This window comes from Corvus cornix, chromosome 4 (genome assembly GCF_000738735.6).
Source record: "Corvus cornix cornix isolate S_Up_H32 chromosome 4, ASM73873v5, whole genome shotgun sequence".
Lineage (NCBI taxonomy): Eukaryota > Metazoa > Chordata > Aves > Passeriformes > Corvidae > Corvus > Corvus cornix.
In genome coordinates this window covers 427,845-454,793 of record NC_046334.1, presented here as the reverse complement: position 1 = coordinate 454,793, position 26,949 = coordinate 427,845, and the positions used below count along the sequence as shown (strand labels likewise).

The 26,949-nt window shown below is 43.9% G+C and overlaps 1 protein-coding gene across 4 annotated transcripts in view; it reads left to right on the top strand.

Moving 5' to 3' along the window:
• Positions 1 to 26,497, top strand: part of BMP2K (BMP2 inducible kinase) — a 50,472-nt gene extending 23,975 nt beyond the window's left edge. The window contains exons 8-16 of one of the 4 annotated variants that reach the window (XM_039550779.1): positions 1,962 to 2,065; positions 3,487 to 3,566; positions 4,387 to 4,547; positions 5,851 to 6,020; positions 6,637 to 6,732; positions 7,428 to 7,609; positions 8,414 to 8,571; positions 11,625 to 11,738; positions 21,092 to 26,497. In XM_039550779.1, coding sequence (XP_039406713.1) covers positions 1,962 to 2,065; positions 3,487 to 3,566; positions 4,387 to 4,547; positions 5,851 to 6,020; positions 6,637 to 6,732; positions 7,428 to 7,609; positions 8,414 to 8,571; positions 11,625 to 11,738; positions 21,092 to 22,500 — 2,474 coding nt within the window. In that variant the 3' untranslated portion in view covers positions 22,501 to 26,497. Of the gene's footprint in view, positions 1 to 1,961; positions 2,066 to 3,486; positions 3,567 to 4,386; positions 4,548 to 5,850; positions 6,021 to 6,636; positions 6,733 to 7,412; positions 7,610 to 8,413; positions 8,572 to 11,624; positions 11,739 to 21,091 lie in introns of all 4 variants that reach the window. The other 3 variants (XM_039550778.1, XM_039550776.1, XM_039550780.1) reach the window with 3 other exon arrangements.
• Positions 26,498 to 26,949: the final 452 nt, after the last annotated feature.

The following is a 26,949-nucleotide window of genomic DNA, read 5'->3' as shown; positions in this document are numbered from 1 at the left end:
TTCATACTTCCTTTTTGCTCTTAAGTGTGTTTTTTCTGTGGAATGTCAGACCATTGACGGTATTTTCTGTGCAAGTTGGACAGTTGTGCTTAGATGAATTTGAAGCGCAGCTTTAGCATAGCAACGTCAATGTGCTAAGATTAATTGCACTGGGGATAATTTTATAGTAGTTCCATGATTTATACTGGAACAAAAATCAGGAAAATTTTGTGCAACCCCAAGTGTTGGACATGAACTCTGGCAAAAGTTTGGCATACATTCTGGCAAAGTGTACGAAGAGAGATTTTTGGACAAGAAGCAGCTCTGAGGCTTGTGAATCATGCATTACCCAGGCACAGAGATGTGGGAGCTAATATTTACAGTAACCATCAGTATTGTCTTTGTTTTCCACTTAAAGTAGGCTCACTTGAAAGAGTGAGATGGACAGAATATGAAAAATTCAAAAGGTTCGAGTAGGAGCTCTTAGAACTTTAAGTTATGGATGTGTTGACCAAGTATTTGATACTTTTATGTAATAGGCAATGCCGAATCCAAAACACTTTTTTGAGTGCACGTTCATAACTGAGAAACAGCAGTTGTGATGGCAAGCACTTGCCTTCTGCCAGTACTGACAAAATGAGACAAATTTTCAAATGACTTAAGTACTTTTCTCTGTCACAGTGTTACTTTTTTTTTTTTTTTAGAAGAGTATGGGTTTTAATCTTTTCTCCTATGTCTGAATGCAGATTTTTTTAATTCAGTGAACTGCTGTGCCAAGATGAGCAATACTGACATGGAATATATGTGGGTGGGGCAGAATGTCCTTATGTAAACTTCCCTTCTTTCTGTTTGGAGTGGAAGCCATAAAAAGCTGCAGTTGGTCATAAAAGGTATTTCAGGAACTGTGGCCTTTCTCTCTGCTCTTTTACAAGGCAGAGGCTGGGGAGGAACAAGCTGGACATGATCCAGTCCGTGAATTTAACATTTCAGAGTCAAGTGGCGGGAGTCACTTCAGTGAGTCTTCTGCTTCCATGTCATGGTGCTGCAACTGAGTGTTGGAATCCGTTATTTTGTAAAATCTCTTAAAAATTAAACTTGCAGTGAACTGTACAGAACATGTACTAATGGTTTTGTGTAAAATTCTAGAATCTGTCTAAAACTATTTTTTCAACCTATTGAGGATTTCTTTTAAAATGATGTGTAAGGTTGGCTGTACTACTGAGCAGTTGTGCAAATGTCGTTCGCTTTGCTTGTCAAAAGTGAGAAGTTATATTTTGATAGGTTGTTCATTACTTCATAGCAGAGCATTTTTAGAGGCTTAGGATTTTTTTAGAAAGCATATTTTATTGTGTATTTAGGTTCTCTGATTATCTAGGCAAGATTGCCTGATTACGTATACTCTGTTATGTTGGAGACAATATACAGTAACTTTGATTTCTTGGAAAAACACCAAACATTTTAATTCGGGAAGCAAATGTTTGAGAGGGAGTATCAGGAATTGTGTGTCTTGTCAGGGAGAAGTCCTTTTATTCATGATACTGTATTTTTTTATATGCAAGATTGTTCATAGTCAATGAAACCTACAGACAAAAAGTGATAAACCTTAGCATGATGCAGTAAGATCTGTCAATCTCCTTTTAGCTACAGTGAATTTTGTATTAACCCTGGGAAATGTTAGTACTGTGAGTTGGTTTTGTGCTGTTTCTCTCTGCAGTTACTAATTCCTACTTCAGTTTAGCTCCCTTTTGCACAGCTGAGTGTCAGGATATCAAGCAGCATACATGTTCTACAATTGGTTTTGACCCTGTAAACCATTTGACTTGACAAAAAGTATTAAAAATCCCCCGAACCCAAGATAACAGTGGAAATGACTGATGGTAAGCTGATTTGGTGGAACTGCTGAAGTTCTCCTTGCTGGTAGCATGCTGTCTCAACAGGCTTTCTGAGATCTAGCAGTGATATGTCTTTATCAATTTTTGCAGGATATATGCTTGAACCAGATCAAGAGCAGAGACCTGATATCTTTCAAGTGTCTTACTTTGCCTTTAAAATTGCCAAAAAGGATTGTCCAGTGTCGAATATTAATGTAAGTGCTCTTGAATTCCTTCAATATTTTCAGTGTGTTATATAGGTAGCATTGACAAGTCTATCAGATTAGCTGACAGATCAGGTCAGTTCTGTCATATGCCTGGTTCCTAAATGTAAAACACAGCAGAGACCACGTCAAGCTGATGTTGTGTACACGCAGTATGAGTTCTCCGTAAGCAAAATGTGCTCTTAATTTTGAGGGCATAGTTTCATGAACTGCATTGATGCTGCACCGATACCTGGCTTAGGATTTAGCCATTAGCAGTCTCTTAATACAATCAATATGAAATATGCAGTTGTTAACCTTGTTGACAGTAGAAGGCTTAACGTTGTAAATGGAGTGTCAAGAGCGTGTGTTGTTTGCTCTCGATAAACCCTTCTCTTAATCGTCCTTAGCAATTTTGTTAGTCTGCTGGGAGGCTCCAGTGAGCTGGAGAGCAAACACAGCAGTACTTGGGTCAGCCTGCGTTCTTACCCTTGCTTTCCATGGGGGTCTGAGCTTGGTCTGCAAGATCACTTGCTTCACAGGTGTAATTACTGTGCCATGGAATTTGGGGACACTTAGCTAATGTTGAGTATTATAAAGTGGTTCTCAAGGCAAGTATCAGGAAAAATCCATCTGAAATTGAGTTTGCAACAGGTATCAGTTGTAGTGCTCTGTCTTCAGAGGCAGACAAGTGAACTTTCTGAGATCGCTTTGAATTCCTTTTTTCCTTTATCGCTGCAGAGGGAGGTGCTCCCTAAATTTGAGCATTGCCTTTTGGAACCACAAACTAAAATAAACGAGGAAGTCTTGAAATACTTGATAGTTAACTGTCTCTATCATTTGTGACCAGATTCAGATTTGCGTTCCTTACGTGCATTTGTCATTAGAGGCGATGGGTTTCCTTCTTTGTCCCCAGCTGCCGTATTACTTGTAAAACATAATCTAGATGGCGTGGAAGTCATTCAGGAATGTGATTGAGGTGGGGGTAAGATAAAACCCTGTAGAAGCTTTGGTGCTGCATGGTTTTCTGAAATTTGTCTTCTGGTTGAAGAGCCAAGTGTGCTAAGAACGGTTTCCTCCCAAGATTGGCTTTGCTTTCGTTCTGGAGCTTGAGGCTGAAGTAAGTCTCTGTGCACTCGCACAAAAGTGCTTGCAGAACATGTTGTATTTTATTGTTGATAGCTGGTAGTGAAAATGAAGTGAAGTAGTTGGCAAAACAGTCAGACCAGTCAGGTTCTGCTTTACTTCTGCAACAGATTGAGAGGATATAGAGGTACTGTTAAGATAAAACCGTTTCCATCTACAGCTGTGAGTTCTGCATGAAGCCTTGTAACGTGGAGGTCTTGAATCCAAGTATTCCTCTTCAATATGTAATGAATTTTTTTCTTTCAGGATTTTGGTTTTTTAATTTATTCATATTTATTTTTCCCAAGAATTCTCCTGTCCCTTCAACTCTTCCTGAACCCATGACAGCTAGTGAGGCAGCTGCTAGAAAAAGCCAAATAAAAGCAAGGTGAGCAGAGGATCTGACTTTACATTTTCTTTCTCCTAGTGTTACTAAGACACATGTTTGTTTAAAACTCGTCTTCATACTCTCGTTAATAAATGAAATATTACCTCAGTAAAAGAAGTCATTAGATAAACTGCATTTCTAAGAGCTTCAAGTCTGTTTGGATTCCACTCCTTTGCTTTTTTCATTATATTGAGAATCTCGGGAGCGAAACCGAGAGCCTGATATTTTGTAGGTAAATGGGTTTTGTTAGTTGTTTTTGACAAATTCAGTTTTTTATGGAAAAATACTAACTTTTTTGTCCTTGTTAGTAAAAACAAACCCAAAACCTTGGAACTTCTTATTCATGCTTCTGATTTCTCCTATGATAGACTGTGTATGCACTTTAGGCTGGTGCTGGATAAATCCTTTACCCTTTCATTCCTTGTTAATCAAAGTTGTTTGGGTTTGAACCTACCAGCACGTGTGACTCGGATATTTTTATATTCAGCTGTCATTATCAGCGCCGTTTGCAAAAAATAGAAACAAAACCGTAAGAAATTAGTATAAGTAGAAATAATTTGACCTAGCACGTAAGGTTTTCCTTTCTTGTGTTTCTTGTACATATGAACAGTAGTCATGTTTCTCATTACAGGGTTGTGGACTCATGCACAGGACTGGAGTTTTAGGAAGCAAATTTTAAGATATTTACGTGCAGTGCAGAAGTAGAGTAGCACATGATTAAGACATAACTGAGCTATTGAGAGATGTACCATGTGTAATTTGAAGTAGAAATAGTTGTCTTTTCATCAAGTATCTTATATGGGAAAAATTGCCCTTTCAGAATAACAGATGCTGTTGGACCAACAGAAACCTCAATTGCACCACGACAAAGACCAAAGGCCAATTCAAGCACTGCCCCTTCCAGTGTTCTGGCGATCCAGAGCTCAGCAACTCCTGTCAAAGTACAAGTTCCTGGGGAATTCAGTAGTCGTGGGCAAAAAGGTAACTTAAAGTCTAAGGATGGACCAAAACAAACCAAGAAGGAACTGTGCCTTTATTCTTCTTCTTGCTCTACTAGGGATAACAGTTAAAATTCAGTTTTAATCTGTCTTATTTTTTTATATACCAAAAACCAAATCTTCATCGTTTCTGAAAGACTTTCAATGTGTGAAGTGTAAATTTGAGGTGCCACAAAAACTAAATGCAGATTGAGAAGTGAAGGTGTTTAATCATTATGCTTAACACTGGTTTTTGAATTAACTTGCCCACTGCAGACAGAAGATCATGCTTGTTTTGACTTGCAAATAATTCACAAAAAGTACAGAGCCCTTCTGTATCAGACTGGGTTTTTTGTAGTAGGAAAAATATTCTCCTGTGCCTCAAGAAGTCATGAGGGTAGCACCAATATGTTGGTGGTATTCGTAGGCTGGAAGCAAGTCACTTTTCTCGTGACTGACAGATTCATCCCACATGGCACTGCGAGTGCAGGAGGAATTAGGGGAGACTCAGTCAAGTTAAATGGGTTTTCGAAAAATTCTTGTTCTTTTTCTCATACAGAAGGAGTTATGGCTCTGCTAAATATTCACTTAAATAGTTGACATTCATACCTAGAACACTTTCTGATTGCACTTCATGCTGTTATGTGTCTGCTGCAGAAGAGTAGCTTCAGGGATGGTATTGGAGAAGTAGCAAAAGGCCACTGGGAAAGTTTGTGTCCCAGGTGTAAGTACTTTTTACTAGGTGGGATCCACATAACATCCAACTTGAAAAGCTTTTTCTGTTAGGACAAGGAACAGATCATTCCTGGGCGTTTCAGGAATATAAACCACGTTGTGCAAGAAAGAAATTTATGGTAGTAACTGTTTCTTAAAAGATTGCAAAAGCAATTGAATGGCAAAATTAATCAGGTGTTCTGTTTAAGGGAGTTTGATGAGTGAGCTAATACTTACCTTAGGGGAAAAAAATGCAAAATACGTCTGTGTTGGATGCATACAAAAGCTCTATGCTCTGAGGTAAGGGTTTGAGATCCTGCAGTGTGTAACTTAAGTGTTAGTAAAGCAGAACTCTGGAACCCAGCTTGCTGTCATGAGACCAGAGGAAGCTTCCAGCATCTTGCAGGTAGAAATGGTTCATTTTCAGGCCTGGAATTACTTTTAAAGAAGTAAATGTGGTGTCTGCCAGGTGTCCTGGTTGTCAGACTGGGAAAAGAAGTTCACAGACAGTGTCAGCTTGAGGTGTCAAACTGCTAGGGAGAGCTCTGGCTGAAGCTGAGGGGTCTGGATGTCAGTAGTGTTGTCTGTCACAGGAACCACGCGCCCAGGGAACGGCCAAGACATCTCACAGTCCCAAGGGACCACCCCACAGCAGCACAGGGTGCTCCAGCAGCTGCAGCAGGGAGACTGGAGACTGCAGCAGCTGCACCACTTGCAGCACCAACAGCACCAGCCTGCCATGCAGGATGCTTATATCCAGCAGGTACAGTCAGATCTGTTAGACAAGTGTCTGAGACGTATTGTGGGTGGTTATAACGCTTGGAATCATGTGCCAGTTCCACACTTCTGCCGTTGCTGCCTGTACTTTTCCAGCTGAAAGAGCTTCTGTCCCTTCTTAGTATTGGTTTGTCCCTTCACAGGCCCTGTAATGTTTGTCCTAGAAAGTTGCTTGCCTTGAGCTGTGTTGTTCTTGCAGTGTGACTCTGAATTCCATCTTGCTTTGCATCATCACTGTGTGACTTAAATAAAGGCTTTATCCTTGTGTAAAGGAGCTTGGGATAAACGTTAGGAGTGATTATGGGTGATGATGTTGTGCTTGCAGTAGATGGTTGTATGTGCACCAGTGCTGAATATGTAGTCTGATTTTTTTTGTTGTTGTTGTTAAGAATTGGCTGGGGAGTGGGGGAAGGAAAAAGCTTCCAAACAGAGTGATTAAAATGCGGTGACTCAATTGCAAGCTGGTTCTTGATTATGTGATATCTTAATTGAAAAATGCTGTGAAGTCATAGATGTGATAGTCAGAAGAAGCATTAATTAAAATATCTGCTTATTTCTGAGGGGGCATCGTGACTTTTTAAAGCTGTTTTTTGTCTTTCCAGTATCACCAAGCAGTGCACCAGCAGATGGTCCAGCAGCAGCTGTTGCTGCAGTCTGTGTACCAGCAGCAACCTGCCCAGTCACAGTATCCTGCCATGGTATGTCACAGAGATGGTACAGTCTTAAAATATAGCCTGTGCTTGTAAATCTCTTGTGTAGATGCAGGAAGAGAAGTGCCTGGCTAATTGTACTGAGCTCTGGGCATGGTAAATAGTGTGCAGTTGGGCATCTAAAATGGTATTTAGTTGGTGGGAAGTTAACCCAAACTAGGTTATGAAAGCTTGTCTGGAGGTGCACTTGTGTATTAATAATAGGATGGGATCTATCCTGAGTTTCTTAAGAAGGTCTGTGCTTATTTGAAATATACTTGGTTAAAGTTTCCAGTACTGGCCACAGCAACAAATACATGTTATATTACAAAGTGACAGAAGACAGTGACGTCCAATTCTTACTTGAAAAGCAAGAGAGTTAACTGCCAGAGTCCATTTTTTAAAAATTGAGGAGAAACTGTCCTGAAATCTTGTATTAAGATTTAAGAATAGAGCATGGTGAAAACACAATTAGCAGTGCTGCAGTAGCATATAGCTGAGTTGCAATAATTACAAAAATCTAAGTGGCAATACACTGGAAAAGAAAACCAGTCTCACTGACCTGTTGGAGCGGTTTCTCTGCGCCCGTGTGTTCTGGAGGGTGGCGGTGGTGGGTGTGTTTGGCTGCAAGAGCAGCGCTGTTACTTAGCAGAAGAGATTAAGGCAGCCCGTGTGTTCTGGTAACACAGCCCCAGTTTCCCCAGGTGCAGCAGTACCAGCAGGCTCTCCTGCAGCAGCAGATGCTGGCTCAGCAGCGGGCACAGCAGGTGCAGTCCCCTGAATATATCACTTCTCCACAAGACTTTGCACCGGCCTTAATCTCCTACCCCAGGTCACTCCCAGTGCATGGTGGAACAGTGGCAGATCTTCCCTACCCTACAAACAGGTAAGAATTGTGGCTCAGGTGAGCCTGGGGATTACTCGTGGCTTGCATTACTAATTGTGGTTAGCACTGCCAAATCCTTTCCTCAGAAATTACTTGCTTTGATAGTAAGAGATTACTTAGAGCAGTTGGACAGTGGGTGTTCAGTGGTAAAGGATATTTTGGGAGCAAAGTTAGACAGTTTGTTAACAGATGAGCCTGGTACAATTTCTATCTGTCTTCCAGTATTTCTTGTTCATGGACAAGACTCCAGGAGCTGACTGCTAACCACTTTGCTTGGGATGGTCAATAGCCTATGTTGAATGAGGTTATCTGCATCTGAAAGCAGTTTCAAACACCCTATTAAGAGCAGCTTTGTAGTTGGCATTGATGTCCTAGGGCTGCTAACGCCTGTGCTCAGAGGTGTGACCTGAGTATTTAACATGATGTACACCTCAGAAGAGATGCGGTCCCTCAGCAGTGGCCCTTGGACCTGCCTTTGCTTAATAAATGGTAATAAATGATGGCTTTCTCATGAATTCTGCCGAACAACAGTGTATGTAATAAAAAAAACCCCTTCCTTTCTGATTTAAAAAAACCCTACAGATTTGTCCAGCTTCACTGATGTTAGAAACCAGGATATATATTTATATAGCTTCCTACTAGGCTTCCCTTAAATTGGCCTTCCGATTTTTTGGGATGAGCTCTTAATGCACGTGTGCTGCTTGGGTGTAGGACTTGGTATCATGAAGCATGTCTCAGATTTTGACCCTGATCCCCAATCCTGTCATGTTTCTCTTTATTTGCTTCCTTGAACTGACTCTACAGGTCAGGTATTCCTGATGCTGAAGCGATTGCCAGTTACCCAAAGCAGAACATCAGTAACCCACCTGATATGTCAGGTTGGAATCCGTTTGGAGAGGACAATTTTTCCAAGTTGACAGAGGAGGAACTGCTGGACAGAGAATTTGACCTGCTGAGATCAAGTAAGGGACGCTTGAAGGCTTACTTTGCTTCCCAGTAAATGAGGGCTCTGTGGTTGCTCAGCAGTTCCAACATGTCCTGCTTGTCCAAGGACCGTGCAGGCTGTGTACACAACATTCTTTCTGAGCATTTGAGGGCACAGTTGGGCCTGTCTTCCTTTCCTTCTCCTTTTTGAAAATGTGTGCACTAGGAACTCACTGTCTGAAACTGGTAGTTACTGGCTCAATTACTGCAGAAATGGTAATACCTTAGCTCTTCCACACTGCTTGTGTCACCTTCACTGACAAGAGGCTCTCAACAGCAGAGATATGTTGTCAGATGGGAAGAGAATTTTGCCTGCTTGCTTTATTCCTTTCCAGCTTTTTTCTTGCACACCAGAGCAGAAGATTCTGTGGGTCTGATATGTCCTTTGAAGATGCCTGAAAGAAAAGTGATCTATTACATTATGTTAATGTTTTGTACTGTCCTTTTTGAGTGGCTATATGTAAGGGCTGCTTTATTGTACTGATATGGCAATAGTTGAATAAACTTTTTCCTCGTGAAGTCAGTTATTTCCATGGTTTTTACTTGGAATTACTTTGTGTTCTTAATTGCTGAACACCTGCTTGTTAGTTACTCTTCCTATAACTGGTTTTGTTGAGATCAGATTTATTAGTGGGACTTGGAAGATGTGACAATATTAAAAAACAGATTGTGTATGCTTGGCTGTCTATCAGCAAGTTTCTTGCAATTAAAAGTACAGTAAAGTTGAATTTCAAGTAACTTAAAAAAACTACCTTTGCCTACAGTTGAGTATTTTTCTTATTGGACGTGCACGTTACCTGTTAATCCTTTAGGAAAGTGACTGGGTGGGTTTGTTTGCAAAACTCTGGATGATAGTTTTTCCTTGTATCCTGTGTGGATCGAATCAGACTCCTGTTTCTGAGATGGGAATGTAGCCTGCACACATTTTACAGTCAAATGTCTCACCGCTAGCTGGGAAGAATGGCTAATGTGCTAGCTGAAATTAAGCGTTCCTTCCAAATCCAAGTTAAGGATTTGATTCAGTAGTAGAATTGAACATCTGTAAGCATGCTCCTTCCAAATGTGGCCCTAAGTCTTTTGAAATAATGCACTCGTGAATCTGGAGCAGGTTAGTTTGAACCAGAGGTGAGCTCAACACTGTCCACTTCCAGAATCCATAACTGCTGGACTGCTGGCAGTACTTGTGTAAGTTTGGGGAGATTGATTTGGTTAAGCCACAAGTTTTGTCCAAATGCAAGTACCAAAGAAGATTATAACCAAGGCACGTTTTGGGCTCAGGTCTTCAAGGTAATTCAGTGCGCAGGAGAGCTGGATGTGGTAACACACTTGATAGGCTGTATCTGAAAAGTAAACTAAACTCAATGGCGCAGCTCTGCTCAGTTCTAACCAGCATTAGGGATTTTAGTCACTCACACAGAGAAAATGCAGAAATAACCCCGAGTTACTCCCTTGCCAGCAGCACACTAGATGGCAGCCTTGTCTGTATGGGTGGGCTGCCTTACAGCTGCTCTGAGCTCCTGGGGCTCGGTGCCCCTCAGAGGAGGGGGAGCACTGGTGGTTTGTGTCTGTGTGTGCATGTAGATGCACACGTCACAGCCTTCAGAGACCTTTTAACTTGGCTTTTTGATACTGAGGGTCTTGTGCCAAAGATCATATGAGCATACCTGGCAGTGCTAATGCCTTTGCTGCAGTCAAAGCAGAAATAATTATAGTTCATGTTGTCCACTGGTACTTTCTCAGACTTGGCTGGAATAATGAGAGATCAGGAGATTTATTGTAAAATTAAATCTTGTACCTATAAAATTGTCTTTAACTGCGTAATACTGGAATTTCCTTAGATATGTATTAAGGTTGAAGGCTGAGTTCTCTTTAGTTGTAGGTTATCGCTTATGAGGGAAAAAGGCTGTTGAGTACTAAGTAACTTTTTTGCCATCTAGAGAAAAGAGAATTGCAGATGTAGATTTGATCAGTGGTTCTATTTTTCTGTTACTAAAGCCAACTGCTGTCCTGTACTTTATAATTCACATGCAGTGGTGTGTAAGTTTGTGGAGCTGAGTAGTGTTCAAAACATGAATCCTTTCTTCCTCTTTTCAGGAGCCTAGTTTGTATTGTTGGACTGATGCTTTATACATAAATTAATGATGGTTCTGAATCTGGCAAATATTTTTAAAGCTTACACGTTTATGACAGTAACACCTAAGTGAATATACACAGCGTTTGTTAGAGGATGAAGATGTCACAATTCCTCAGGCTGGCATTACCATCAGATTGCCTGTGTTGAGGGGCTTAATGGTGTGTGCAGTGATGGGTTCTGCTGGGGTGATTAATCACTTCTCTTGTAAAAGGGAATCCAATTCCTAGGACAGAATACATTGCTTATACTTGGTGAGTGTTTTCCTAGTAGAATGATGCTGGTTTCAGTAAAAGGTCATGTGCAATTGGATGGATTTCTGAACTGAGCACCTTTGTGGAGAGCTGTGACATGGAGTGACAGATTGGAGCTCCTGGCTCTTGTTGTTTCTCTGTTGTTGGTGTTGCTTTGATCATCAGTTAGGGATGGGCCAGAAGTGACATCTGATGCAGCATTTCTGACAGCATTATGAAGAAGTAGGTTTCCTAAACAGCTCCTGTAACCACTTAATCATCTGGGCAGAACTGGGAGCCAACAAAGTGAGTCTGCTTTTTCACAGGGAAAAAGCCCCCAGCCCGGCTTTCATAGCATTGCACAAAGACTGTTGTTAGGCTCAGGATCACCCTGATGCTCCAGCAGGGACAGGTGTGGGTGCAGAACCTCCCAGGCACTCTGCCTGTCTCCTTGCCAGTCTGTGCAGTAGGAAGGAGCTGCCCAGACCAACTGTGCAGGCCAGAGCTGTGCTTCTTACTACCCTCTCTTTGTCAGAACCCCCTGCCAGAGAATATATTCCTCTCTCACCCTGTACAGTGCATAGCTTTGCATAGGTGTAAGTCCTGCCATTTTTATTTTATTTTACTTTACGTTATTTTTTGTTCTGTTTCATTTTGTTTTTTACAGACAGGCTGGTGGACAGGAGAGCATCTTCAGATAAGAGTGTGGAGCCACATGCTGCTCCACAGACAAGTCCTCCTGAAGATCCGTTTGGTTCTGTTCCTTTCATTTCTCAGCAAGGCAAGTTCCATCTGTGACATGATTACCTCATAGCTGTATGCATACATACATATAGGTGTATGTATCTGCTAAAGTGTGCACAGCAGTTCAGTGATCAAAGAATGGCAAAGGGCTTGGCTGCCTCCTGAGAGCACATGGGTTGAAGGGATGTGTTAGTGTGTTCATTACCTCCAATTAAAACCACCTGTGCATCCATCTCCTTGTGCCTGTGGAGCCTTGGGACAGACTGTGTAGGGTGTGGTTCTGCTGGGCCAGTGCAATGGGCGTCACCTGGGCAGAACCACAAGTGCTTTTGCTGAAGGAGAATTCCTTGCTAAGGCCAAATTTTGTTACTTCCTTGTAGTCTGCTTCTGACTCACACAGTTTCTGTAGTTCAGTTCTCCAGCCAAGTGAAGACAGTAAGCTTCTACGCATTTAATGCACAGTTTTGGTACAAGTTGAGTCAAACCCCAACATTTTATGTTTTCTGTACATGGGGAGGGTGGGCATTCATTATTGCTTTTCAGTTCAGCTTTGACTATGTTTACCTTGAAGGGAAGTAAAAATAATGTGTTATGTGGGCATTGTGAGTGGGAAACTGCATCATCCTGCAACTTAAGCAACAGTTTTAACATTCGGTGGATCAGCACTTTAGTATTGATTTTGGTACCTTTGACAAAGTAAAGCCTGTGTGGTAGTTGAATGGTAAAAGGAGCATCAGTCACTTCTGAAGCCACTTAGGTTTTGCTGCGAGTTCTTGTGTGGTGAAGGTGCCTTAGTATGACTCATTCAGACTGTTCTTACGGAAGTTCAAAAACTCAGGTAATGTGCCTTAAAATAAATCAACTGGGGTCAACCTAAGTTAGTATCTGTGTTTTCTTTCACTTTGATCTTGTTCTTGGAGGTGCTCCGCTAGGGCTGCATAGCACTCACGAGTGCTCCACGTGGTGAAGGGTGGACAGGGTAACGCTGTTGTGTTCTGCAAAGCCTTTGGTAAAAATCCCTCTGCGCCCTCGGCTGCTTCCTGTCCCTAGACCTGAAATCATTCTGCTTGGTCTAGGACTGTGTTCCTAGTTTGTGGTGGTGTTCCGCTCACTCAGGACAAGTTTGCTTTCTGTCACCTTGTTCATGTTCAGTAGTTCAGTGCCATGTGAAAGCCATTTAAGTGAAGAAGGGTTTGCTCTATAGGTGCTGTTTGGAAGGGTTTTCCCTGGCATCTTCATTCCAGAGGTTGCTTTGACTTATGGGTGAGCCTGAATTCACATGCAAAACAAAGAGGAATAGTTTACACTCCATTTAAAATGGGGACCATCAGGTACTCAGTCTCCTGCCAACTATTCATGCCCTTGTGTCCAGAGATTATTTTATTGCTTTCCTCACCTGAGATCTTGGAAATGCATTTGACTGTTGCTGGTTTTGGGATGGTTATAATATAGCTTTAGATTGTAACCAATGTCCTCACTGTATTGTATCACGTGCTTTATTTTTGTTACTTGAAATCCAAGCTCTCATTCTTGACATAATGAAAAAAAAAACGGAGCTGCTTCTGTTAAGGGGAGGAAAAATCCCCAGAAATTCAGTTGTGACTGAAAAACCAGCCTGTTTGAGACATGGTGAACTGGTAGCTGTGGCACTGGGAAAAAATCATCCATTTTTCAATGGCCTTTTTTCCTATGGACTTGTAACTGGCATTTAAATGAGTCAATACTGGCTTGGTTTCAAGGAAGGTATTGTTAGTTATGTGTTAACTGTGAATTGCACTTAGTAAACAAATCAGATACAATAAATCTTTAAATGTTAATATTTATCTTTTAAAAGCTGGTTTGTGTTCCCCACTGAATCTTTGTAATGTCTTGAAAAGAGGTGTCGCAAGACATCTAAGAAAAGGAGAAAGCTGTTGGACAGACTTGGACATATTTAATTTCTAGCTGAGGGCTTTCTGGGGCAAGCTTGACAAATGTGCCTCCCTAATATTTTGATGTCCGCTTGTACTTAATGCTCTTGTGTGACATGTTCTTTCTGGTTTGTTCCTCGTGATTGTGAAACATGTAACTGAGAAGTAAACCACCTGTGTCCCTTACTCAGGGCATCCAAGGTCAGGTGACTGCTCGGCAAGTGGAACAGGGGGTTCCAGCATTTGCGAGAGAGACTCTCGGATCTTGTTAAAGCACAAGCTTCATTTCCTTATTGTAACATGTCTTGGGCCAAATGTGAAGATTGTTAGCACTGTTTGCCATGGGCTCTGGCTACTGAATTCTGACTTGTTGAATTACAATGAGATGAAATGTTGACCTTATAAACACAGGATCTTTAAAGTAAATAAAATTGACTTTCTTGAAAAGTGACAGTTCTTACTGAAGTTGTGTTCTACTGTATTGGCCTCAGTTCCAACTCAAAGGTTGGGTCTTTTCTGCTTGGTTTTCCTTGCTGTGGCATCAGTCTGATGTCTAAATGGTGTATGAGGGCTGTGGCTCAGTAGAGTCACCCAGCGGATTCCTCCTGTTCTGGAGGCTTAAGGGTTCTCTGCTGAAAGCAGCTCTGCACTCAGTAATAAACTGGTTCCTGTCACCTTTTGAGAGAGAGCTGCAAGATGATGAATATCGTGTGTTGTCTTTTGACTTACCAACATCAAGTGCTGGTCATCTGGCAACGTAAGTGTCACCAGGTATGTTAATGTGTGTCTGGGAAGGTGAGGCAAGGGAGCAGCAGAGGCTGGAATTGGAAACCTTCAGTCATCGCTGGGAAAGTCTATGGGCTGCTGTGACTTGGGATATTCTCTGTGGAGCTGCGAGTGCATTTCAGGCTGGCACTGCTACAAGGATCACCAGGAAAAGGAACCTGGAATTGGATGGACTATAGCTGCTTGTCTGTTAGACCTTCTGTGCTTATTCTTGTCCGGTGGGAATGGAGAGCCAGCAGCAACATGTGTCCCTTGGCATGCACAGACGGAAGGAGGTGTGAAATGAACTAATGGGTATTGGGTTCCTCTCTATCTGGGAAATAGGGAAGCACTGTGGAAGTTCTTGATGTCTCTCACCCTTGGTGTGTATCCTATTAAAAGCATTCTCACAAGTAAATTTGCTACACACACTACTTTATGCCTGAATTTTTGTGGAAAATGGTAGTGCCCTAAGACCTGAGATGACTGGAAAAGAAACTCGGCCCTGGAAAAGAATTCCAGTGCTTGATCTGATAGAAACAAACCTGATATTGCAAACTTCTTAATAAAAGAGAGAAGACAGCACAATTGAATGGCCAGCACTGGGGCACTTAGGCACTTCACATGCGGAAAACAGATCCTGGTTCTGGAATGCCCAAAACTGGATGGTGACAGTGGAAAAAAACATCTCCTGTGGTCAGCATTTTGGAATGGAAGTTTTTGATTCAAGTCTGTGTTAACCAGCTTGTGTTGTAATCCCCTTGGTTACTATCAAGTGTTTCAGAAGCTCAGGAGAAACACATCTTGTGCTGCTTTCAAATGTAAGAAGGAAATGTCGTGAATATAGTATAGTTTGCTGGTGAGTTGTACTTGGTGCCTTTGGTCATCTTGCCTTTATTCACACTAACGTCTGTGGGATGAAGCCAGGCTAGGATGGCCTTTTGCTTCCCTCAGCTCAATACTGTGATTCCCAGAAGGAATACAAGCATTGAGGTAACACTCAAAATTATATGGATGGGCTGTGTGCGAAGTGGAGGTGTTGGGAAATGTTGCCTGAAGCTGTTTCAGGCATTTGGTGTGCTTGTGGGGAATCTCTGTGAGCTGTCTCCTGGCTTGGATCTTGGGATAGGGTTCTGGTTCAGGTCATCTCATTAACAGTTCTGTTGAATGTTGGTACACATCATGTGTGCTGTAGACGTGATCAAGTCACTTGGTTTTTGTAGCCTCCATGGGGTAACCCCTTCTGAGCCACTGCAGACCTGTTCTCTGTGCAGAGACTGAATAAAAATGAGTCCAGTTCTGTAGCAGCTTCCTTGTGACTTCCAGGCTTCCCACACTCGGTGATGCGGTGGTGTCTTCAAATGGTCGCTGCAGGTGTCTGTCTTGGAATAAGAGGGGCTTTGTGGTGTGGTGTGTACTGTCCCAGCTATGTGGATCTTGTAGAAAACCAGCTGGCTGTGTGCCAGACAGCAGTGCCATGGGAATCATCTGGAGCCTTGGACACACCCCTGAGAATCCCCTGCTGCAGTAGGTGCTGCTGGGTGTGCACCACGTCACAGCGGAAACGTATGATGTTCTGGCAGGAACAGGCATGGGGGTTGATTATTCCTTCCATTGTTTTTTTGTGTACTGCTTCTAACAGGGTTTCAAGCCACTGCAAGTTCTGTACCACGGCTGTGGAGCCCTGGCACCACTGTGCAGTCTGGGCCTTTAAGTGAGACACAGCTCACTAGAATTTAAGAAAAAATTATGAATACCAGACCAGAAGAAACAAAAAAGACTTGAGCCGCTTTTACAACTTGAAAAGTGCTCCTGCCAACAGTTCGTGTTTCTTTGACAGCTGATGTTGATTGTTTAAAGATGCCCAGACCTGTGCAGTGATCTGGCTGTGGTAACAGCGTTTCAGGTTTAGGTAACTTGACCTCTAGAGTAAGTTCTTATCAATATTTGTACTCACTGACAGTTTTGCTGATGTCACTCTATATCTTCTTGGCTGTAACTTCAGATATTTGTAGTGCTTGCTGAATGCAGATTCAGGGTATTTCCCTGTATCAAGATCATCTTAAGCTTCAGCTGTTCTAGGTATCACTTCCTAAGTAACCTGAAATTGTTCACCCATCCTAGGTATAAATGGTGTGTCTGGGCTCTGCCAAGGGTCTGCTTTTTCTGTCCAAATTGGTCTTCTGATTTTTAAAAAGTTTTTTCACATCTTGGAGCAGTCATAGGCACGTTGCAGTATTTTTTTTGTATTGCACTTTAATCTCTGGATTAATTATTTAAAAGAATGTCGTCAGTAGCTGCCAGGCACAAGTGTGGTGGTGTTCTTCCATTTCTGTTGCTCTTGAACATAGAGGTGATGAGACGTGTAAATCCATTACAGTGTTGAGCAGCTGCTGCCCTGGCTGTTGTCAGAGAACTGGTGCAGATTTAGTTGCAGCCCGCCGGTAATCCTTGGGCTGACATGTGGCAAATTGTTATGAAATGATGGTGGCAGTATGTTCCCAATTCCAAGGGAGCTTAAAGCTCTTATGCCCCACTCTTGGGCCACCCCCGCAATACCCTAAAATGGGGGACCAGCAGAAGGCATGTAATTACTGCAGTTGTTAGAGGGAATTCATCCTCTTATAATCCTGTGTCTCAAAAAAGAACATCAGAACAGAAAATTTCCTTGAAGATTGGGATCTTCTTATATGATTAAAGATGTTCCACCTGGCTCGCATTTGAGCAAAGAGCAATTGTTCCCTACAAGCTGCAAACCTGATTAGAAGTGTGGTAATCTGAACAGCACATTGCAAACAGATGTTGCTCACCAGTGTGCAGCATTGCCATATAAATATGTATCTGAACGTCTCTGCAGCAGTGTAGCCTGACAAGATTGCACGAAATGGACATGACACGACACTTCAGTTTGGAAATCTGTTTGGCCAAAGCATTCAACTGTCATTAAGCAGGGGCTTTTCCCTTTTGGGGGATTGTTTCTGTGTGTAGTGCTCTCTATTTCATTTGCTAACTTCATTAGCAGTGAAACAGGGGCAACTGTAGCGTAGAAAACCAAACTATCCTAGCTTAGTTTAAAAAATGATAGTTCTAGGGAGGTTATTTTTGGTTTGGTTTTGATTCTTGCCTGATGCAGTTTTTATCCATGTTCCTGGGGCTAACTTGAAGCCACTGCAGCTGCAAAGGTGGGTGCAGAGATGGATTGTTCCCCCTGGGTTGGCCAGGTAGGGCTAAAAGTGTGTAAAATGAGTATCTTAGAGTAGTTTCTGCTCAGAGCAGGTAGGTCTAGTTGTTTCTAACACCTCAACACACATGGAAGGATAAAGCAAAATACTTGCTCTTTCCTAACACATTCCAGTTTCAGAGCAGCGACGTGACCTTTCTGGTAATACTCCTTGGAGTAAAAGTGTTTTCTTCAAACCCACGTTTCAGGAGCAGTTGCTGCTCACAGCATCATCTGATGCGTGCCACCTGCTTTCCAGGTGACATTGTTGAGGTAGGGTCATGTGTGCTGGCTCTGCAACTCTGATAATAGTGAGCTCTTAGTGGAGGTTTTGAGTTTCTAATCACTGTTGGATAATTCCCAGTCTACACAATACCTAGACACTGGTTTCCTGCTGCAATAAGCAAGTCACACTGATACTCTGGCAAGGAGACTGGAGATGGAGGAATCTCAGCTAAAGAGCTAGAAATTTGGAAACCGTGTTCAGAAACCACTGCTGAGCTGAGATGCAGTTATTGGCTGTTCTGTGATGGTGTTGGAACAGGAAAAAGTCTTCTTGCTGTGTCTTTGAGTGGCCTCAAAATGGAGATATTTTGGACCATCTTTTCTCATGTGCAGGGGCAGACCTTTACAAATACACACCTCAAGCTTCCCTTTTCTGAAGGCTGCCTCATTCCTGCCAGCACAAAGGCTGGTGGTGTGTGCTGCATCTAGCGTGCCGTGGCATTGCCCTCAGTGGAGCAAGAGCCCACAGAACTGACTGGGGCCAGGACAGACTGCTGTGGGCAAAGTAAAAATGAACAAGTACATCAGACTTTCACTATTCTCGTTGGCTATTCAAGCACTTCCCCTGTGTCTGCCTCTGTCAGCCAGGAAGGTGCTCAGCATTTCCTTGAAGAGTGGTTCAGAGCTCCAAATACAGGGGGAAAACATCTGGCTTCTGTGTTGCTGTGGATGCATGTCTCCAGCAAGAGGGATTGCTCAGTGAATTGTTCCTGGCTTCATCCGAGTTCCTCTGGAGATTCTAGTTGTTAGACTCAAGAGAGGAAGCCTAGGGTGTTAATACAGACTCCTGAAAGGCTGGCTTGTCTTGATGCCCGATTCTCAAGATCATTGGCTGTGTGTGGCCAGCAAGAATCACAGTTCTGAATAACGGGCAGGTCTGTTGGGATGCTGGAGCAGCTGGGGTGCCAGTGCCAGCCCATGGAGTGTGCTGTGGGAAACGTCCTCTTTGCTGTACCATCTGTCTGAAGAGGTCTGGGGCTGAGAGCTGCACCTCGTGTGCCTCAGATGGCCCCTTCAGCAGCTCAGCTGCTCTTGGTAGAGGTTGGGTGTTCTGTCTCATCAGTGCCCGTTACAGTTTGTTTTCTGTGGCAGCACTTAACAAATAATATTTAAACCTTTTGGGAAGTCAGGTATATCAGATAACACTGTGGTTCAGTTCTTCCTTGAAAAAAAAAAAAAAAAGCTGTATGAGTTGTTAACTGCATATTGAGATTAAGTGCAAAGTCTAACCATTCCTTGGGACTGTAAACTCTTGTGGATATGGACATAGAGAAAAGGTTTGGGCCTTTTGTTGTGTAAGTGGTGTTAACATCTAGCCTAGAAATAGTCCCTTTTTCTTCTTTTAAATCTATTTGCATTTATGCTAACATTAGTGTTCCAGTAAATATTGGAAACAGTAGGATTTGGAGGATAGAGGGTTATATAGTGCAATGTGAAGGCTGTACCTTTGGGAAATCTAAAGTAAGCAGCAAAATAATCCAGATTCTAATTTAGTGGCTAAAGCAAATATGTAGCATTTAAAATTACAATAGATAAGAAGCAATCTGACACCAGAAGGCAAGAAGAAACAGCTCAAAGCCCTAATCACCTGATGTTTTTAGTCATTCTGGTCATCCTGTTCTTAAATCCATACATAAATTGTATTGCTGCTGAATTTTGATTATTTTAAGTGTAACTGCAGAGGGGTGAGGAAGCTGGTGGATGAGGAAATCAGCTGTTAATTCCCTTTAAAAATGGAAGAAATGGCTCTTGTAAAACTGGAGCATAGAAAGAAAAGAATCCGACTTGGCCTGGAAGTTGCTAGTTTCCTTGTGAAAGAAGGAATTAGCTGGGAAAATATTTTGTATATTGCAAGAACAAGAGTTATGATCTGGATTCTGGCTGAAGACATTTTTTTGAGAAGTAGTGGATGCCTGCAGCCCTCCCTAGCTTTTTCAATCCATTGAACACATGGAGTGCGTTAAATGTCAGTGTTTGGGTAACAAAGCCCTAAGTGGAAGACATTCGTTTTGGTTGAGTGAGGTCAGGGCTCCAGTGCAGTGCTCTGGGTAGAGTACTCTAATAACTGCTTGAACAGGAGGAGCCCCAGCCCCAGCTGGTGTCAGATGCTGGAGGTGTGAGAAGCTCATCCCCGGTGCCAGGGTGCCTGTGACAGCCTCCCTGGGCAGAGTGGCACACAGGTTTTGGGCAGTGGCTCTGTGCCTGCCGGGAAGTGACTTCTCACTGCTGTTGTTGGTGTTACATGTAACATTATGCACCTTATCTGTGGCCAAGAGAAGAGGACATCTCAAGGGCAAATGTGCTTTACCCAGTGGAGACTGAGGTGTTTTTATTTTCCTGCTGCTCCTTCTCTTCCAGTAGAAATCCAAGGCAGTTACACTTCTGAAAACATCTCCCCACAGCACGGGGCTCTGACACAGGGAGAAACTGGGCTTGCGAAGTGACGACAGCTGTGCCAGTGCCACTATGCAGCCTCCCCTGCTCTGCCTGCTCTTGCCATCTCTTTTTTTGTGCTGCTGCAAAATTTTTACTGCTTCCAGTGTTCCCAAGGCAACCACACCACAGAAGACTCATGAGTGAATTGTTCGTTCAGTTCTAGTTGTCAGTGAATAGGGGGGAGGAAGCAGGCAGAGGAAAATGAGTAGATAAATTTCCTTGCCATAGAGAAGCTGAGCTGACAGATTGCACTTAGACAAAAAGCAGAAAGCATTTTTCTCAAACTTCAGGTAAAGCAAGAGCTCTTTGTACCTCGGTTGCTGTGGGAGTTAGAAGGAGCTGCTCTCATGACTAGATTGTTGTTTGTCAGAGCAGACTATCAAAGTAGAAGCACACCCCAAAATAGCTTGTCTGCTTAAAAAAAAATAATATAGAAAAGTAAAGTGTTTAAATCCTGCTGTAGCTGTATAATGACTGGTTTCGAAAAGCTGTCTCCAGAGATCAGCTGTGTCCATTAGCCCCTTCTCCGTGCCCCAAAAATGTTGGTACTGTATTTCCAGGCCCCTTGTGCTCAAGAAGTAAAGTTGGCAGCTCTGACTGTTGATTTTATAAGTGTTGTTTGAACTATCAGATCTGATTTTTAGTTTATTTCACTCCGTAAGTACAGGATATATGTTTGCATAGCTCCTGGGATGTGTGGCTGTGGGGTGTGTGGAGTAAATTTTGCCTTTGTATGTTTTAAGTTTTCTTTTGCTTTTTTCTTTGGACCTGCAGGTTCCTCTGGAAAACAAGTGGATAACTCAGCCAGCAATCCAGGAAATATCTTAGGGACCCCAACAAAGGCTGGAAAACTGAGCCATGCATTTAGAGATCCCCGGCCAGGGAGGAAAAGTGCAGAGGCACACGTGACAAAAGGTGGTGAGGAGTCAGAGAGTGATTTTGAATCTGATCCTCCTTCTCCCAAGAGCAGTGAGGAAGAAGAAGAACAGGAGGATGAAGAAGTCTTGCATGGAGAGAACGGAGACTTCAATGATGACAACGATACAGAACCGGAGAATTTAGGCCACCGACCTCTCCTCATGGATTCTGAGGAAGAGGTGGAGGAAGAGGAGGAGGAAAAACAGAGCTCTGATTCTGATTGTGACCGTACCAAGCAAAAATGTGTGGAAGGGCTCCTGAGCACTCGGTTCAGAGATGGTGTGGGCAGCAGTGAAATCACAGAGCCCAGTTCAGTGCCTATGTCCCTGCCTGAGGTGCCAAGCACTCTGATCAACCCTGGCCAAGAATTTGATGTGTTTGGAGCTGTGCCCTTTTTCACTCTGCAGCCTCAGGCAAGAGAGAAGATGGAGAAAGATGTTTCTTCTCAGGGCCAAGAGCAGGATGACTTTGATGTTTTCACAAAGGCTCCCTTCAGCAAAAAGGTGCCCCAGCAAGATGGGCAGGGGTCGGGGATGGAGCCTCTGCTCTCCCCCACCTCTCCACGGAGCGTGGATATCTTTGGCTGCACCCCGTTTCAGCCGTCCCTTCTCCCCAAGTCTGCTGGGAGCAGAGAGGACCTGTTTGGGCTGGTTCCGTTTGAGGAGATCACAGGGAGCCAGCAGCAGCAGCAGAAGGTGAAGCAGCAGCGGAACCTGCAGAAGCTGTCTTCCCGCCAGAGGCGCATGAAGCAGGAGGTGTCCAAGAACAATGGCAAGCGCCATCACGGCACCCCCACCACCACCAAGAAGGGGCTGAAACCCAGCTACCGCACCCCAGAGCGCGCCCGCCGGCACAGGAAGGCCGGCCGCAGGGACTCCCAGAGCAGCAATGAGTTCCTGACCATCTCGGACTCCAAGGAGAACATCAGTGTGGCCTTGACTGACAGCAAGGATCGAGCCAACCCTCTGCAGGCAGATGAGACTCTGCTGGATCCTTTCGGAGCCAAACCCTTCCACCCGCCAGACCTGATGCGCCATGCCCAGCACCAGGGCTTTGGGGACAGCTGCGGGGACCATGGCACCATGGCTGGCAGGCCAAGGCAGAGCTCCTTTCACGGGGCCGTTCACGGTGGGGACGGGCTGAAAACAGATGACTTTGGTGCGGTGCCCTTCACAGAGCTGGTCGTGCAGAGTACACAGAGCCAACCACAGCAGGCGCTGGAGTTAGATCCCTTTGGAGCAGCTCCGTTTCCTTCCAAACAGTAAAGGCTTCCAATGGGTTCCCCCCACTCCACCTCTTCAAGTCCCTTAATAAAGGTTTAGTGGAGTAATTTATGTGGTTGAAATGCCAGGGCCCTGGGTTGTACAGCTTGTTCAGGTTGAGGAGGCAGTGGCCTGCGTGCACGATCGGATTGCAAATGATGGCTAATTCTGATTGGGATCTTTTTGAGAAAAAGAGAAACAAAGCAGGAGCATTGTTTTCTTAGGGCAGATGGCTCCCAGAATGAAACAAGGAATTGGATATGAGTCCCTGTCACTGACTTGGGGCCCTGGGACATACTGTCATTCTGCACTGTGGTGTTGCCTTTCCATCCCTCTGCCCTGTGCCCGTGTGGAGCAGAAGAGGCAGGGAGCACATGGGAAATGTTTTTCATGTGTACAGGGGGCTAATGAACTGTGGTGCTTCTTTGTGTCTCAGCAGACCTAAGAACCAAGACATACTAAAATCCAGATTATATGCTGGAAATAGTCAAGTCTTTGCTTCCTAGGTGAAAACTACCTTTATTAATCATAAAAATAAAGCAACCACATCCTCATGGGGCTGTGGCCTAGAATTCCAGAGCACAGCTATGGCTTGGGACCTTGCAGACTTCTATGCAGCTGCAGAGATGAAAGGCAGATGGTTTTTTTGGTATGCCTAAATGGTCATTTTTTAATTTTTTTTTTTTTTTGATAGTAAGTGCCATTAATGTAAAATAGCAAACTGGAAACGTAGAGTCAAAACTAAAGAAGTAGATAATTTACTGATCTGTGAGAAGCCTGAATGTAGGGGTGAGCCAGCAGGTACACGGCTGGAATTGCAGCACTTGGGAGACTCCTCAGCACACTGGAAGAGTTGTCATCCTTGGGCACATCTGGAGTGTTTCAGATGACTTGGAGAGTTCACTGTGAGGTGCAGCCATTGGATTGATTTGATTACGAAGTGGGATTTGTGTCTGTTTTCATCTTGGATTTTATTTTCAAGAAAATGTATGTTCTCTCAAACATGGGGGGTTTTTTTACCACAGTAGTTTTATGAAATGACTGTAACCTAATGCTCTTTTAAGGTTTGCTAAATGCACTGAGCTTTGGATGAGCTTCCTGCCCCAGCTGTGTTCCAGCAGGAGCTGGTGGCTGCCGGACCACTGAGCTGCTTTTCACCCCACGGAGCCTTACGGGCAGGAGCCTTATGGGTCCCCTCTGCCCAGGACCTCGGAGGTGTGAGGGACCCCAGGAGGTGCCTCAGGTGATGGGAGGAGGTGTGAACACTGCTGAGCACAAGAGTTTCCTTCCTGTGGTGTGGAAGTTGGTGCTGTGCGTAGGTGGGACAGCTCCGCTGCCTCGCAGCTTGTCATGAGCCACGGACACCGTCTGCAGAGCCCACGCCCCTCAGGACAGCCCAGCCCGTCTGCCTGGGTTCCACAGCCATCTTCACGAGGACACGGAAGGAGGTGGTTCCTCAGCTTGTCTCACCTTTCTGTCCTGCTCCAGTGGAGGCTGAGGAGTAGGTAGCTGGGTGTTTGTATGTGGAGGACATCACTGTTTGTGGCCGGGTGTCCTCATGTCCCCCCCATCACAGGTGAAGTGAAATATTCAGGGTTGTGAGCTTTTTTTCCCCCAAAGCCTCCTGCTGGATATACAGGAGATCTGTGATCCTGAGATTTCTTAGGGGGGGATTTGATCCCTTACAATATTCACTGAAAACACATTGAAAACAAATCACATGACTCCTTTGGTGACGGTCAGTTGGATAAAATGCCGACTAGGATGTATGTGAGATTGCTTCCCTTAGCCCCGGAATCCGAAAGTTGCTCATAGCCATCTGTACACCATCTGTACAACCTTCATCTTGCTCAGTTTCATTTCTCACAGGGTGTAAGTGGAATATTCCAGCTGTGCCTGCTTCAGTGTGCCTTTTCCAGGCTTAGAAGTTAAGCCCTTAGGAGATAGAGTAGAAATGTTTCAATACAGGACTTTCCAGGCTTTATTACTGCTCTTCTCACCTGTTTGGTGCCAAAGGCTGCAAGAAGCACTTGCCAATTTTTGTAGCATTTCTGACACTCAGGTTAACTGTCTTTTTCCTTTTTTCCCCCCCCTCTGTGCATGCTTATGAGCTGCCTTTTCAGTGTCCTTCAGAGCTGTTACCTGCCTGAAGAGCTCTTGGAACAGAGTGAGATGACAAATGGAGCAGTGGGGTGGACACAAAATGAGAGTAAAACCATGGTCCTAAATGTGGCTGGTCCTTGCCAAAGCCTTGCCTTCCCAGTGGGAAAGCAGCGGGAAGGGTTAACGATGCGTATGGCACTGGGGATTGGCTCCAGGGCCCAGGAAGAGAGGTGGGGGCTGTTGGACACACAGGGAGGAGGCCGGGCATCAGCAGATCCAGTGTGGGCAGAAGTGATCAGGTAAATTAAAAATAGAAGGAAATGCGTTCATGTGTTGTTGGTTTACCCCCAGTCTCCAGGCTGAGAAGTGCTGCAGGGGGTTTTGGCAGAGGGTCTGCACGCGCTTGTATTGCAGCACAGCAAAGCTGAAGGGAGAGATGAGGCAAAGGCAAACGGCAGACCCCAGTGGCTCTAGAGCTGGCATAACATCTCTGGTGGATGACTTAGGGCCTGTGATACTTGCCTCCTAATGGCCTTAACAAACCTGGTTCTTCATACTCAAGATACCAAACAGGTTTTTGTTTAAATGTAACGTTTTTGTCTCTAGAGCTAGTTATTTTATCCTTTCTCATGGTCGATATGAGATTGGTGCACCCTGCTAAGCTGACTTTGCCTGGTATATGTAGTTTATGCACAACTAAACCCAAGTTTGGGGTTATTTTCAGCCACTATCCACTATTCAAAGGAGGTGAAAGATGTGACTATCTGGGAATGGGATATCCTTCGCCTTTGTTCAGGGTGTGCGGTGTGCAACGTGACCTTTGCTGGAATCAGGAAAGCCCTTGCTGCAGTAGGCAGGCATGTACGTGCTGCCTGTGGCAGGAAGAGGGCAAGGTAAGGGGTTGACACTTCCCTTCCAGGCAAAAACCGCAGTGGATTTTTACAGCTTGTCCTTCTGCATGCTGAGGGACTGGAGCACAGGCCTTCTAGGATCAGCTGCTGGAGAGACCGTCTGTCCCAAGGTACTAAGAAGCCCCTAGTGGTTGTGGTCATTGAAAGAAAAACCAGGTAGTTTTGTTTGTCTGCGGACTCAAAGGGCCCTGAGGTGTATACTTAATATAATTAATGCTTTGGCTGCCCTCTGTGTGGCAGGGGGCTCTGTGAGCACCAGCGTTGGAGGAAAAAGTTTCTAATCATTCTGGGTGTCCCAGTTAGTAAAACCAAGTACTGTGGAAATAAGTTGATATATTTGCTACTGTGAGAATAAGAGTTTATCTGGAGTTTTTTATACTATATAGTGTATTTTTATATATGAGAAATATATATAAAATATACACATGCTCGCACACATCACGTACCCCTTGGAGTTGCTGTGGTTTTGGTAACCCAGCAGCCACAATCATGTTTGTGACTTGAGTGAATATGAGTTAAGCACCAAGGGTGGCTGCTGTGTTACTGTTCCACAGTGCTTATTTTGAAAGGAAATCAAGAAGAGTGTGTGTATGGCTAAAGTTGTGACTGAGGCATCACCTAGTACTAAAGAGCATAAAAACGATTTTAAAATTGCTGGCATTCAGCTTTTAAGTGCACTTTCCTGAACTACACTTCCACTTCTTGTTAGACTTTGAGTTTTAAAGCTGTTTTGTGTACTACTAAAGCGAGAACTTTTAACTTCTTTTGTGAAGCTGATGTATGTCACAAAATCCTTGGAGTTGTTAAATAAAAGAACCTGGTAACAGTGCCTTTGCAGGTCTCTTCAGCACTGCATTGTGAAGTATTCATGTGTAGGCTTTGATGTACTCGTTATAAGCTGCTGCTGCTGCTGAATGATTTTGTGGCTGTAAGCACCTGTGTCTCTCTTAAAAGTGTTTTAAATAGTTATATTTGCTGCCCAGTCATCTTGCTTTGTCCAACTGGTTAAAAATCTGTGGATCATGTGTTATTTTGAATTCCTTCGGCTCAGTGTTACTCCTTAAACCCTTCTTTCAGGAAGGTCCTGTGCGGTTCCCAATGCCACTGCTGTGGACTGAGCTCTGCACTTCTGGACAGAACTGTACTGTGGTTTGAGCCCCTTCCTGCAGTTGTTTACTGGAGCAGGTTTTTTGAACGCTCCTTGTATTGATTTTACTCTTGGGTGAGCGGAGGTAAGAATGGAAATGGTCAAGAACAGAAAAAGCAGCAGCAGGACTGTTAATAAAGAATAGTGGTAGTAGGCTGCAAAGCCGAGTTCATCAGCAAATTGAACTAGAGATGCTACCCCAAAATTCCCCGTCTGTGTAACCCACAGGATGTGGCACAAGTTCCGTGGCTGAGCCATTCACATCTATGGTTTTGCTGCATGAGATGCACG